We start from the raw sequence: 15269 nt of genomic DNA, 5'->3' as shown, positions 1-15269 counted from the left end.
CTTTCACACGATTTTCAAGATGGCACTGATTATGCCACGAAACAAAGTCATGTGATTTTGTCCATAAACTGCACCCACTTGGGCTGTGTACCGGTTACTACATTAAAATAACCATCTGCATTGCATGTGGATTACAGTAGCTTAACATTCTTGGTCTCAGTGTGATGCTATCGCTTTATTGATAAAATGAATGCTTTGACCACTCCATGATTGTGTTTTTTATTCCAATGGCCAGAGTCCTATGTTTATGGTCACTAACTTACACTTTTAGATTGGAAATTACATTTTTGCCATGTATGTGAGGATTCTTGGTTTAAAGTTTACTGAACTTGGACCCAGTCTGTCACAATGATGCGTTTCAGCCACACAGGGCCTTGCTAACGGTTGGAGGACATTACCCATAATTCAGTATATATATATATACCACTCCCAGCACAGCCGACAATAAGGCATTCTGGGAGATGTAGTATTTAACATTTCTACAGTCCTGCTGTAGAAAACAGATTAACCGTTGTTAATTAAGGGATTAAAGGACAATATCTAAGCTTGCAGATATTATTTTTGCTTGCTTAATTGCTTATGCGGTAGGTTTAAGCTCCATGTTTCATACACTTCCAACCATCGCTACAAATTATGAAAAATAATGTGTCCGCTGCAATGTCTACTTCATTTTCAACTGCCCCAAACAATATTTCAAAGAACCCGGGTCAGCCACCTTCAGTTGTGCACAGTAAAATAGAAATCGTGCATTCAGTATTATTTTTTGTCCTGTGAGATTAAATTCTAAACACATATGTGATGGTGATGTGCAGTCAGAGAGACAAAAGGAATTATTATAGAAATTATGCTGAGTTTCAGCTAGCCAAGTATTATGTTTGTTTCTGAATACAATAATCTCATACATTAATTTACTTCCAGTTACCTTAATCAGGGCAGTTGTATCTGGGTCTGTCATGTTCTATAACAATCTTTGAAGAGCAAAGTTTAAGGCTTGGGCCGAGCACCTTAGGGCTTTCACATAAGCCTGCGATTGACCTCTTTCGTCGATCCATACTCCAAGATTTGTATATGTTGGTACCCACACCATTCTCTCATTTTTCAATCGTCAGGAGCCCTTTTCATTTAATTTGTGGCTGAATATTATCATCTTTGTTTTATGTATGTTAATTTGCTATTCACATCACAATAAAGATATAGGGCATCCAAAGATCTCTGCACCCTAATTACCGTCTGATCAAATTTAACAGTATTGTTTGCATACTGTAGAGCTTGGATTTTAGCCATTATCAGGTGGGGGCGTCTTGCCTCATCAATTTCTTGCCTCATATCTCCTAGCTATAGATTAAAGAGGAGAGGTGCTAGGATACAACTTGGTTTTATCCTTTGTTGGTAAATATGTTTCAAGGCATGGTCTATTTTGCACCGCGTTTTATTTTAAACCAAGTATCTGCATACAGACATATTATATGCCATATCGTAATGGGATTGGAATTCCAATTTTGGCCAATTTAGCCCATAAATGGTCTCTAACTACAATATTGAATGCTGTGGTAAAAATCAATAAAGCAGAACAAAAAGATTTCCCTTTAGACACCATTGTTTGTCCCACCAGTGAAGTTATACATAACAGATTATCCTCAATATTACAGCCCTTTTAAAATCATGTTTGGAAGCAAAGGATTGATTGATTTTTTACTGCCTATTGCTCAAGCTGAGGGTTTACTATTCTGGCAAAGCATTTGCTTTCTACATCCAAAAGGACAATTAATCAGAAGTTCCCTGGAGGATCAAATGCACCTTACAGTATGAGCAAGTGGTTCCAAGTGAGTAAACCACTTTTTAGTGTTAATGTTATCTTATTAATATCCTTTATATTTATTTCCTCAAATTATTAGCATTTTTGTTTTCTCGGGCCTAAATTACTTATCTTATAATCAGGGCCATTCTGATTTTGCAGCAATTATGATTAATTCATGCAGCAATATTGACATATTCATGAAAAGAGAAAGGATAAATCATGTGCTGTCTGTCAAAAGTTTCTCATCATTAATATCAGCTTATTACCTAAAAATAGCAATCAGAAGTAAAATTGAGCCTTTATTAACTTTGCTAAGTATCTGCAACCGCACAGCATCACATGTGGCACTTTTTTTTTCGTAACCTTTGATTCGTTTCAGTAGAAAACTGATTATTTTGTTGGTTGACTACTTGAGAAATGTGGCACATCAATACTTATGTAGAAAATGCCACATCCCAGGAATCACATTATTCCAGGTGACTATGGGACAGATTACGAGTCTGGCAGTCTGATGACCTCCAGACTCATGGTGGCAGTCCAGCCACCGCCCCATTGTTGTCCGACCGCCCTATTAAGACTTGAACAGTCGGACCGCCACCAGGGAACTGCTTTTTCCTGGCAGTGGCTCAGCGGTCAGGAGGCTACAAAATGCTTGGCGGGACAGCTGTGGTCCCGTCAAGCATATTAAGAGTTTCCTCTCTCCCAGCGGTGTCATGGAGGTTCTTACTCCATGTACACAGTGGCAGAGCGGAAACAAAGGAGCCCTACATGTGCCCATCTGTGTGCATGTTCACCAGTTCATGCACTTCATGGATGTTTGAGTCCATGCCGTGCAGGAACCTTCTTGTGTGGTGCTGTTTTCAAAGGCACCACCGTCTTTGAAAGACGCACAGCAGTGGAACAGCCACACTACCCGTCCGCAAGCCCACATTTAAAGTTTTAATGTGGCTGGTGGGCTTGCAGGTTGTGGCCACTCTTGGCGGTGCAGGGGTGCGGAGGTGGCATACCGCCCACCCCAGCACCTCCAAAAGTCATAATAGTTAACTTTCCATGAAGTGTATTTCCATTCTTTTCTATCCATAATATGTCCATAAACAGTTTTATTTTATTTATAATATTTTTCAGTCTTTACATACAATGTTATTGTTCCTTAGAAATACTCCTTATTAAATGTTACTATTATTTTTAAAATATTGCTCTATTTTAGGGGACAGCCCCATCACCTTTATTTTGTGTTAATTGGCTCGATTGTAATTTATTACCCTATCACTTTTTAAATAAATATGATTAATTTACATTTCAATTATGTGTTATTTGGAGCATCACATCCATTTTTGTTTGTATTAAATATATGTTACATGTTTGTTTCACCTTATACTAATTACTCTTTTAATGTTTAATTAAATGTACTTACAAAACTTAATTGATGACTTTTAATTTACATCTTATTTGGGGTGACTCCCTTAAGCCCCTCCTTTTTATTTTATTCTTTCAATATATATTTAATATATTTTTTAACTTAATACAGTATCCATATGTACTTTAAATTCCATCAACCTATTGTTTAATTATTAACTATATTTTTTAATGTTATGTATTGTATTTTGAGGATTCCCCCAGTGCCCTTTTTAATCCCTGTTTTGATATTTAATAAATATACATTTAGCAGTTAAAAAGCTGCATTTGTTTATTGGTTTTTTCGTTTTCATCAAATTAAGTAAGTTACATATTTTTTAATTATATTTACTTTTGACAATGTCATGCCTCCCAATGTAAAGGTCACTGTGATATAGAGGTGAGCATGTAGTAACTCTTCATTGTAATAAAGAGTGATGTGGTGCGGATTCAACTAGCTACTGCTCTCACTCAGGTGGGTAGACATTGGAGGTAGAAATGACAACTGGTTATTTGTGGCTCCCTTGGAAAAGCATACACAGTTTGTTCAAAGTCTTCTGGAATAATGATATTTAGAAGTAATGTCTGATGTTGAAAGATTAGAGTGCTCTTTTGATCAATCGTAGGAAATAAACATGACAAACCATGAACTCTTGCATTATGGACTCATTTTGGACTTATGTTGTAATACATTTTTGTAAATCTTTATTTTTTGTAGCAAGAGAAACAGTCCAGCCTGAACTGCCTGACCAAGTACCCTGTAGTTTGAGTTTGCTTGTGAAGATGGGAGCATGACCTAGCAATTCAGACTTGGCTGTTCCAATTGCAGCAGGACCAATTCTTCCTTTTCTACCTCAAGAGGACCTGCAGAGATGCTGCAACAAAGATGATGTGCTTTCTCTCTTGTAGTAACCCTCTCAAATGTTTGAGAGGGCAGCAAAGTTCCTTCAACTAGAGCCATCAGTCTATCTAATAAAGCCACAAAATGCATCAAAGCCATGTTTAAACCCTTATTAGATCACATTTACAGACAGGTTAAGCTGTCTGCTGGCCAGACCTATTGTTTCCAATACATTACAGATCCTTAGCGTGGGCTTTTGAAAAAAAAACCTTGCTCAAGATTGAATGGCATTCTTATCTATCTCTATTCTCTGCTCCTGATTTGATAGTTTTCCTCAATATTCTTGTGGTTGTCCAATGCAGGAGCATTTAGGTCTTACAGTCTTTTAAGTGGATGAGGCAATCTTCTACTGATGACATCAGACCTTGCTTTCCAATGGGGACTAATTGTGATCCCTCTTTCTCCATGCTCCACCTCTATCACTTTTCCCTCCTTCAAACCAGCATCCTCTTGGCCCACATAGTTCTCCATTTTCTAACAGTTTTTACTGGGTGATCATCTTTAAAGTGTTTTTGGACCATTTCAATGTGGCCACCCTTGTGTGCTCATGTGATTTGGGCACCTTTGAATCTTTTTGTTTTATTTTAACAAATCACATTAAAAAAGGCCACCTTAGATGCATGTGCATCCATGTTAGCCGTCTTAGAAAGAGACATGTTAAAATAAAGAAAAATAAATTTTTTCTATGGATGTGAGTACTTTCATTGTGACCATCTTTAAACAGTATTTGTTAAGACATTACAAAATGCTTTTTAAGATAGCTGTCATGTATGTTCATCCATATGTGACAGCTATCTAAGCCAAAAAAAGTACTCTTATAGCCTAAAACCTATCGGCACTCCAATTGCTTGTTCAAGAACAGTGCTGGTGAAAGGTCAACCTGCACAGAATTGTAAGGAAAACAATTCACAATTACGTGTACTGCTCTTAATTTGTCTTTATTTTATCTCTGTATTTTGAATGTCATAGCCTTGCTTTTGTAAACATAGAATCCTAACTACACGTCCTAGAATGCAGAAACAACAGTAGTGGATGAGCTACACAAGCCTGACATAGGACAACTTTTGAATTAGTGGGAGATTGAAAACAATCCACTTATTATTATTAGATAAAATACCACCAGCAGTGGCCTGATGAAATTCTTTTTGCTTCTGCATCTCTGTTTTACCATTACTGGGGGTCTTTTTGGTTCTGTGGTAGGCAAATAATAGAGGTTATGAGATTTTGGGGAGTAACATATAGCATCTATGACCCATATTTACTAAGTCATTGCATTGTGTGAGGTGATGCTGGGCAACACAAAGGCTTATTTTAGATTTGCAAAGCCACAAACGTTTTGATTTGTGTAACCTTGTGTGGCTTTGTAAAGAAATGTAACAAAACACAGCAGCTTGCACTGTGTTGAGTAACAATTCTTAGTAGAAGGCATTCTATTGGTGGAGCCTGGGCGTTCCCAGGCATCCATCCATGTAATTCATGCAAATCCAGGTTTACTAAGGTACATAAAGCTGGAATTGCGTGAAATTGGTACGCCTACAGAGAGATGTAACAAGGAGAAATATGTTTATTTCTACTCATTACTTCCTCTTTCCAGCTTGCATAGAAAGAGGAAGATACCTCCCAGTGCAGGAAGGGATAACTTATGAAACACATCTTATAATTCCGATTGGCTTGGTAACTTCTGCTACAGGGCCCAGTGCAATTTGTGGGCCACTGTTAATGAGAGCCCATATGATCAGTGAATTTGGTGGTGCCATAGCTATGGCTGTAGCTTCCATTGGTGCACCAGGGCCCAGAGGACTGAGTAGCCCACGGATGCCTAATTATTCATGTATTCTGTAAATCAAACAGCAGCCAGGGTGGCCATTTCCTTTCTTGCACTAGGGCCTATGAAACACTGGCGACACTACTGGCATTAGCCCATATTATAACAACATTTTTATAGCATACTACACAATGGCATCAGAATGCTTTACAGTAATCCAGACTCTCAATTTAGAGTACCACAGTAATGGCATAACTATATAGCATCAGCACAACTGCACATTTATCCATTAATATAGATTTACAGCAACACAATATTACCACATTGCAAATTCAGTAATAGTACACATCACCATGCAAAACTATGACAGATTACCACATAACTGTTCACATAAGACAATAATACAAGACCTTTTCCATTTATAGCCTAATATTCTTTAATCCATGTTATATGGGTATGGCATTCCGCAACGGAGGTACTGCTACCCTTAAATCCAAAGACAATGAATATGGAAATTCCCAGCAGAGGTGATGTTATTACATCTTCAAAGTTATACCCTTGAGCTTACACTAGCCCTTTCAATGAGTGCCCTGTTGAATGCAGAAATAACAACTATTCTATGAAGTAAACTAAAAAGAGTAAAATATTATCTAAGTGATTTTAAGATACCTTCTTATTCTCCTTATTAAAAATATTACCAAAATACCTGTGCATGTGATGTTTCTGCAAAAAATTAAACCAATGGGTATTCCATTACCTCCTATGCACAGCGTGTGTGGATCAAACCAACAACTGGAATCCGCAGGGGGTGGTGTGCCACCAGGAAATCGGATTGTCTTTCCAAGGAATCTCACCAAGTTGGAGGACAGCTCAACTGCATAGGTAGGAAAGAGCTGGTTCAGTTTGCCGTCGGTGTCCAGCACCACGTAGTTAGTCAGCCCATTTCCTTTACTATCTGTAAGTAGCTTGTGATTGAATCCAGGGCAGTCCAGGTTTCTGGTGTACTCTGCCAAATTGGTGCCAGAAATCCAGGCTCCTTGTTTCCAAGCATTGCTCATGGCGCAAGCCAAAAAGTAAATGGAGCCGTAGATCGTTCCGAAGAGGGGTGAAACCTGAAAATATAGTACATGATACACTGAAATTAAGCCACATTGACACAGTAGCAGAATGTTATGACAAATGATTATTAAATTCATTACTAAACTGAGAAGCTTAGGTCAGGTTCACACAGTTCAATGAGCAACTAGGTGGCTCAAAAACATGATTTATGAGTGGCCTGTGTGGAGTTCGCGGAGTTCCGTATAGTGGAACTCCGCAAAGTGACCCAAAAACTCTGCTGCGCTACGCGGTGTTCCACAAGCGGCAGAGTGCGTTAGGTCGCACCATTCATGCAGATTGTTAGCACCAGGTGTTTGTCCCACGCTGTAAAATCAGCGTGAACAACACAATGTGCAGCCCAAGAGGGCGCTGCTTCTTTCTGCTGCTGGAGTAGATGTTCTACTCCAGCATCAACTTCCTCAATGCGAACGGATGGTTTCTAAACGCGTGTGGTCATGACCATTCGCAACTGCCCGCGTTGAGAAATCTCGCTGGCAGGTGGTCTAACGTTGGATTTTCGTCGCTCGCCAACTTAACGTTAACGAGCGAGGAAAAAACTCCTGAGTTTTTCAGAACTCCGTATGCTCCATGGAGCGTGGAGTGCGGAAAACTCCGCAAGTTCCGCAAACAGAGCGGACTTCAATGCCCAGGCCTATTCATGAGTAAAAATGAATGCTGATGATTCAAAAGCATGAATCTCAAATTGGAACTGGATTTATTTAAATTTAAAATTCCTTCAGCACAGGAGAATTTCCCATATGTGCATAACTGCCCACAGAGTTTGGTTGTTGGCCTTCCAGGGTGGATATCTGCCAAAGTGCCTGAACACCTTCATACTTGCGAGTTGGTGGCTATTCCCACCCCAGACAGGGTTAGAGATTTACTCCTGTCAAAATGAGCAGTGAATACAAAAATAAGTAGTGAATAAGCGGAGCTGTCAAGAAATTTGGAATAAGCAAAAAAATATTTTTTAGTTGTAGAAACCAAAAATAATATTTCATTATAAATGAATTTATGTCTTACTTTCCCATTGCGAGTACATTTTAATTTCCAGAAATGCCCGCATGGGCAAGCTTACAAGTGTAAATAACCAAATTTCATGCCTGTATTTTTGTGATGTGGGACAAAAGCAGGGCCTGACTGGGAACCAAAACCGGCCCTGGCAAAGTGCTCGGCCGGCCCCCCAGGGGGGTTGGGGGTGTGGCCGAGCTTTTTGCCAGGGCCAGTTTCAGACAGTTTTGTTACAGGGGCCGATATTGCAGCTATGCTGCAAAAACGGCCCTGTAACAAAAACGGACCCCCGGGGCCAAAACCGGCCCCGCTCCGGTGGCCCACCGAGGAAATGACTGGTGCCCGCCACGGCCAGTCCATCCCTGGACAAAAGTGAAAAGAAATTTTTTGGAGAGGGCAACATTGTTAAGCAGTTCGAAATTCCATCATCCTTATTTATGTGCATTTTTGAGTGATAGTGTGCTGGCTTCCAGATGATTTACAGCACCGAGTTTGCCAAATGTTGTGATGCTTTTGATATGTCTTCCACGTGGAAAAAAAAACAAGGTGGAACTTGGAGCCAGATGTACATAGGTTTGTTTTTGCTCTTACCTAATAGTGAATTTTTGCAATTCACTATTAGATAATCGCAAACAGTGATGTACTACAGTGTGTTTTACATTGTTTGCGATTCCCAGTTGATCACAAATTGACATACCTCCTAAAATTCATGAGGCAGGTCGCAATTTTCAACCCATTGGGAATAGCTAAAATCGCAGGGTTGGTGGGTTGGTAAATGCAGTCCTTTTTCATTAGTGGAAAACGGGATGCATTTCAAAAACAAAATGACAAGTTTTATTTTTTAATTTTTTAAGAGCAGGCATTGGTCCGCGGGATCACTGCCTGCTCTTAAAAAACGGTTTTACATCCATTCACAAAGTGAAAGGGGTCCCTTGGGGACCCCTTCCCGTCTGAGAATGGGTTACCACCTACTTGAAGTAGGCGGTAAAATGTGAATGTTTTGCAACCACATTTCGGTTGCAAAACATTCACATATGCCACTGCAAATAGCTGTTAGGAAGGGACGCCCTTAACACACCCCTTCCTAATACCAAATCACAAACCCATTTTGCAATTCGGTAATAGGTTACCAAATTACAAAATAGGGTTTTGTACATAGAAAAATGCTTTTTTCTGGTCCCAAATGGCCCAATTCTGTGAACCTAAACAAAGCATTATACATCAGGCCCCATGTTCCATCTCTGACACTCTTCGGTAGAAAAAAAGCAAAGTTTCCCTTTCTTTAGTAATTTCCTGATCGTTGGAGCAAAATACCATGAGACAAAAATATGGTTACAAAAATATCAAGGTCCAAAATATTGGGAAGGTAAGTATAGATTTACTACTCTTAATTCCACATCTACATACTTTGAAGGTACATACATGATGAGTTAAGTAAAGTAAAGCTTTGTTTACCCATAGAAACTGTGTTAGATATTTTTGCAGCAATATTTCTGTTGAACGATATTTTTCCCTCAATATTCTGGTCAAACACCTCCTGAAAGTGAGACAGAGGTCCCCATGGGACCAACCTCTGTGGGGAAGGCACCCGCAGCCTGCACTGAAACACTTCTTTTCAATTGTTTTCTATTAAATATGTAGGTATTGTGCATTTGATGGCTCGACTAATAAGCCTGGGAAATAGCCACGCTTTCATGCTGTATTTATCTATATATGTTCATGTTCTCCAGCTCTGAAACTTGGCTTGCTCTAGGTTTCAAGTTGAATGGTCGGGGAGGTTGAGAGCTCAAGTGCACAGCATTGCATTAATGCATCAATACACATTTGCTGTCACCATGATTACTTTAGTCTTGACAGTAAGTTCGAAGATAACAATTCTTAGCGGTCACTTTAGAAAAAAAAACACGTTTTCATCCCTTGAGCTCAAGGACATGTGCATCCATGAAGATACCAAAATTCCTCTTTAGTCCTTTGGACAAAAAAATACCATGTTTTCATCGCTTGAGCTCAAGGACTTGTGCCTTCATGAAGATACCAATTTTCGTTTTCCCTGAAAAGAAACAATCCTTCCCAAACGTTTTAGAACCACAACCCATATTTTAGAATGACAAACTTTCATGACCCATCTAGCTTTAATAGACATGAGGTGGGCAATTTTTAATGTAACTAAAGCATTGTGTGCATAGTACAGAAAGCACATTTTCCATTGAAATGGCCAATAAATTTGCAAGAAGTACAGTTTCACTGACAAAATGATATTGTACACAAATGATAATGTGTGGAAATCTAATTTCGGTTAATATTTATACTTTGTGAATCACTAAGTAAAGTGTCCCGACTTGTTTTGATCCTATTAAAATCTTTGTTTCCATCACATTTCAAAGAAATGTATTTCACTTTTGCTTTCCTAACTGTTGAATGTGTACAGTTCATTTACAGGTATTTACATTTTGTTGTGTTTTACAAAAATGACATCTTATATCCTTTTCTTTCACACTTCCTAAACCCCAGCAAGATTGTCACAAAATGTACTTTACTTTCTCTGACTGCAAAGTAAACACAGGCCAGTGCTGCTGCCAGTTTGGAATGTAAATCTATTAAGGGCTTTTTGGGGACCAGTTCTCTGCGCCAATGTACCCACACCATGCTAGTAAGTCATATCTGCTCGCTTCACAGCTCGCCAAGAAAGATTTCAATAACACTAGTTACCATTGCCCTAGTTCCATTAGGAACCATGTTTGAAGTGAGTGCACCACAATCAGTTGTAACCTCCTCTGTGTGTAGTCTACCTGTCCTTCTGTAAATGGTAGCTATGTATTTCATGGTACTAATGATGTGGCATTGTGTGTTGCCACGAACAACACACATTCTACCAACCACAATATTAGATTCTATCTCGAGCATTACCGGCTATTCAGGGCAATACGCATCTATGTTACTCCAATTTTGATTTGCAATCACATATATGTGTTGAAAATCGTAAAGACAATATTAACTCAAAAGGACTTCCTAATATTGATCTCATTAATGCACAATCTCTGTCCAATCCTGCAGGTGAAATCACTGAGAATATTTTTTTTAACTCAGTTTAAATATTTTATGCATCCCTGCAACCTGGCTAAAACCAGGCATGTTTTTTTTTAATTAATCATTCCAATATTTGAGGGTGGATATAAAATATGATATACACAGTAGAGGCACTGCTATTATCTTTTTAATTTTCAGGTCTTTTTCTGTTCTTACTTTTTACAATTTGGTTTCACTCTAAACATTTGGTGCCAGTACAATTGAATAATTGGTTACATATACATGCCCACTCCATTTTTTACAGAGTCTGATTATATTGTCTCCGTGGAGATGTGTCTCCTATAGGATTGCTATACTGCTTCCACAGCGCTTCAAGTAAGAGTAGACGCTGTGGCGTTTGGTTAAATTGTTAAGACCACAGACATACTATGTAATTATCTTATGTGAACTTTCCATATCATAAGTTTGTTCCCCCCTCCTTACACATAACACACCCCACTGTGTCTGCATAGGAGCTTACACTATATGCTGTGGAGAGACTGCTAAGGTATGCCTCTAGGATCTCAAATGTACCCTACTTGACCACTGTAACAGAACAATAAGAAAACACCCCAACATCCACCCCAGAGCCGTGTTTCGAAACTGTTGTATAACCCTCTAAATCAAAAATTCAATAAGGTAACAGAAAAAAGAACTCTTAGGGCTACCCCCAACCAGTACCTCTAATTACTCAATATAAACCCCCCTTTCTACCCTCAATCTTGTGTTGCACTGCAGAGGACTACCCCCTGGGCACTCTTGAATACCCCACCACCACTGCAGAAGGACAGCTGTGCTCCAAGGAAAGTATGTCACTCCGCCTCGTGAGTCATCCAATCAATAGCCACAACTAAGCACCTTGATCTGTTCCTACCTAATACCTGTGCATATACAGACCAGTAGAAATGTAATAAATGTACTCTATTCATTCATGTGGCCAGTGTCTTGAGGGGGGACCTCGGTAGCCTCCAGGATAAAATTTCCCAACCGTTGGGTGACAACAGAGATCAGTCTGACTGGTACGCTCCCTATGCCAACCGTTCCTTCTCAAGAAGTTGGTATGACTCAGCGAAAGGTGCCAGTATTCGGGTCAACATGTCATTCTCTTCTCCTGAATATCCCAATGTCTCTCTAGTGTTCCATCTTTGTGGACGATTATATGCTGGATCTTCTCCATGCACTACCCTTGCGAAGGGAATCGCTACCCATCTCGGTTTTATGATGTGTCATCGATGGGGGACCCCTTCTGCCCAGTCGGGAGCACCATCGCTCGACCTCTACAGATCCCACTGCCTTTTCCAGCCAATCCCAGACTGCATCTGGTGTACTGAAGAATTGCACCTTTCCAGCATGTTGAATGTGCAGTTTGGCAGGGAATATAAAGCTGTATGGTATTTGCAGCTCCCTTAGCTTTCTCTTTACTGACATGCAGGATTTGCCCATATCCTGGGCTTCTTTCATGTAAATTTCGAAAGATTAAGATAGTAGATTTTGCATACTGCATTGATCCAGTTTTGCTGTGTGTTGTAAGACCATGTCACAATCTCCATGGTTAAACAGTCTGGCAATTATTGCCATGGGTGGAGCCCCAGGTGGCGGAGGTACAGCCACCGGTCAATGGACACATTCTATGAGAAAGAATTTAGCCAGTCTTAGCAGCTGTAATGCACCCGTGATTCATTCTTCCAGAAATGTTCAGCCGGGAGGCCCTCTACGCGCTCAGGGAACCCCACAAATCTAAGACTTATATGTCACGAGTACCCCTTCGTGTCCTCAAGGTGCCTTTTCAGCATGGATGTCTGGTTCTTGAGCACTGCCATGTTGATTTCAGGGTTTTCTTTTCTTCTTGCATTGTACTGACATGTCCCTCCAGCTCAGTTACGTGGTCTGCCATATTGTGTATGTCCACCATCTCAGCCAAAATGTGCGAAGGCATCAGTTCAGGACCTTTCTCTTGTTCAGTTCCATTCTCCACCACCTGTGGAGTTTTGCTCGCTTTTGCTGCAACATAGTTTATTAATTTGTTGGCCTGAAACGTCTTTGCTGCTCTGTCCTTACCCAATGCAGTACCCCACTGGGCAACAATCACCGTCCACTCCACCACTCCCAATTGACAAATTTGATGTTGTTTAATATTGATGGGGTCAGAAGGGGTTCCAGCTCTCCATTCACCCTCCCCCCGACCGCCCCTCCACCATTTGCAACCAGAGCCCAGGGTGGGTTTGGGGGTCACACAGCTTTCGCGCTGGGGGCCTCCACTGTACTCTAGACCACACAAGAGAGTCCAAACTAACCCTGCTCTGCCACACATAATGAGGGCTCCCACTTGGCCCCAGACAATCTCCACTCTGCTGTAAAGAAGGGAGCCCTTGCAGACACTCACCAGAGGGCCTCCTCATTTGCACTAGGCCAAATTGAAGGCTACACCCTGGAGGGACAACCGCCGATGTCTCTTCTGCACCTTTTGAGCGAAATCCAACTGATTCACCTGGTCGCTGTACCTCTCACACGTTCTACCAGGTCCTGTGGAGCTCCGTTATGAGTCAGGGTGCCCCAACCACCTCCAGCCCGGGGGCCTCTCTGCGTGTCCCAGTCCAAAGAAGGTACTCAGGCAGGGGGGTAGCTGCCGCAGGTTCCGCCTGCCCCCTTTACCTCATCAATAAAGACATGCCTCAGGACACACCAGGTTGTTGCTGCTTTCCAGGTGGAGCACTCGTTTTCGGATGCTAGCCATTAGCTGGGAGCTCTGGCCGTGACAATGCCGATGTCAGATGCACCGGGAGTATATGCTGGTTTGCCTTGGGGAGCGGCTACCCTGCAGCCACTCTCGCCTGTTCAGCCAGTCCGGGAGTGCTTGCCAACCCCCTCGAAGGCTCTGCAGTATTGCAACCACGCTGCGGTGTGTGCATTGTTCTTCCCGTGGCCCAGCAGTCGCCTCCCAGATGGGACCAGCAAAAACTTTCAACAGTCCCCAGAGCCAGCCAAAGGCAGCACCGTCTTGTTCGGCAGCTCAGGTTCAGGCGGTGGGCCAGTGATGGCACTTTGATGAGCAGGATTTTAACAGAATTTATGCTCACGTGGTGGGGCTATGGGGAATACATGTCATACTACACAATACACAACTCATACCCAACCACTAGCATAAAATCTGTCAGATAGTACTGGATAAGTGTGTCCTAGGTGCCTTGCGGTAGAGGTTGACTTAATGTATGGTCCTGCACCATTATCGGACAATGCAGGGAAGATGTGCTTAGTTACGGAGATCAACTGATGAGAAATAGACTTGCCCATAACCATAAAACCTCTGTGCTCCGATTGAGGGAAAGGATGAAGAAGACAAATCGGACCTGCAGGATTCGGAGATCTTACTCTGATATTAGCTAAAAGGCAGTTGGCGATACCGCTAGAAATCTAAATATATACCAAAGACATTGACATGGAGAGGTGGGCTAACTGAATGATCAGATGTGGAAGGCCTGGAAATGGCTAAGCAGCATAGAGTTAGAGGGTCATATGCAAAATGTGAATAGATGAGACGAGATGCTTCTAAGGCTTCCCTTCAATGCGTGTATTGCAGTACTTGAGACCAATGGGATAAGGCGGAGGAGGAGATGATGGGAGTGAAAAAATGGAGAAGGTGGTTGTTCTGACCTACAGAGTTGTGTAGATGTGTGACACCGCAAAATACTTTTGGGTCCCTAGCCCAGAATGGGAGTCTGCTTTGCAGTATTCCTTGTGCCTTGCCTCACAAATGCGATTTTCCTGAAAGGTAAATAATGCAATCCTATAGTAAGCATGAATGGAGTGCAACCTATATGTGCATGTCTTAGTGTCCAAAGTGCCTGCTGTTAATATCTGGATATATGTAAAAGGTTATATGTTCCCACCCTGGCCACATGATAGTAAACATGAAAAAGGCAATAAGAAAATAACATCATGGTCTTGTCAGGCCAGTATAGAGACTGGCTAGCAGTCAAGGCATGGGGGCATCATTACAAGTGGATTGCACCACCAGAACATCACTTTTTTTACGTTCCGGTGGTGCAGTGCCCTGCACCACATTTACAAAGTGGTGTTAAGCCACTTTGCATGGCTTAACGCAGCTTTGTAAATATGGTACCCTTTCACTGAGGTATCTGCATGAAGGGGGCGTGCAATGGGTGTTTCTGTCGGCATTCCACCGCAGCACCCATTGCTTTTTTACGCTGCCCCAGTTTGACAAGGATCTGTATATC

General features: G+C 41.3%; 1 protein-coding gene across 1 annotated transcript in view; it reads right to left on the bottom strand.

Annotated features, from left to right (window-relative positions):
- Positions 1-15269, bottom strand: part of LOC146805930 (retinal guanylyl cyclase 2-like) — a 468140-nt gene that overhangs the window by 266487 nt on the left and 186384 nt on the right. Inside the window, exon 4 of the mRNA XM_085620568.1 lies at positions 6617-6971. Within this exon, the coding sequence (XP_085476694.1) occupies positions 6617-6971 (355 nt within the window). The remainder of the gene's footprint in view (positions 1-6616; positions 6972-15269) is intronic.

Source organism: Triturus cristatus, chromosome 8 (genome assembly GCF_964204655.1).
Source record: "Triturus cristatus chromosome 8, aTriCri1.1, whole genome shotgun sequence".
Lineage (NCBI taxonomy): Eukaryota > Metazoa > Chordata > Amphibia > Caudata > Salamandridae > Triturus > Triturus cristatus.
This window is presented reverse-complemented; position numbering and strand designations above follow the sequence as displayed.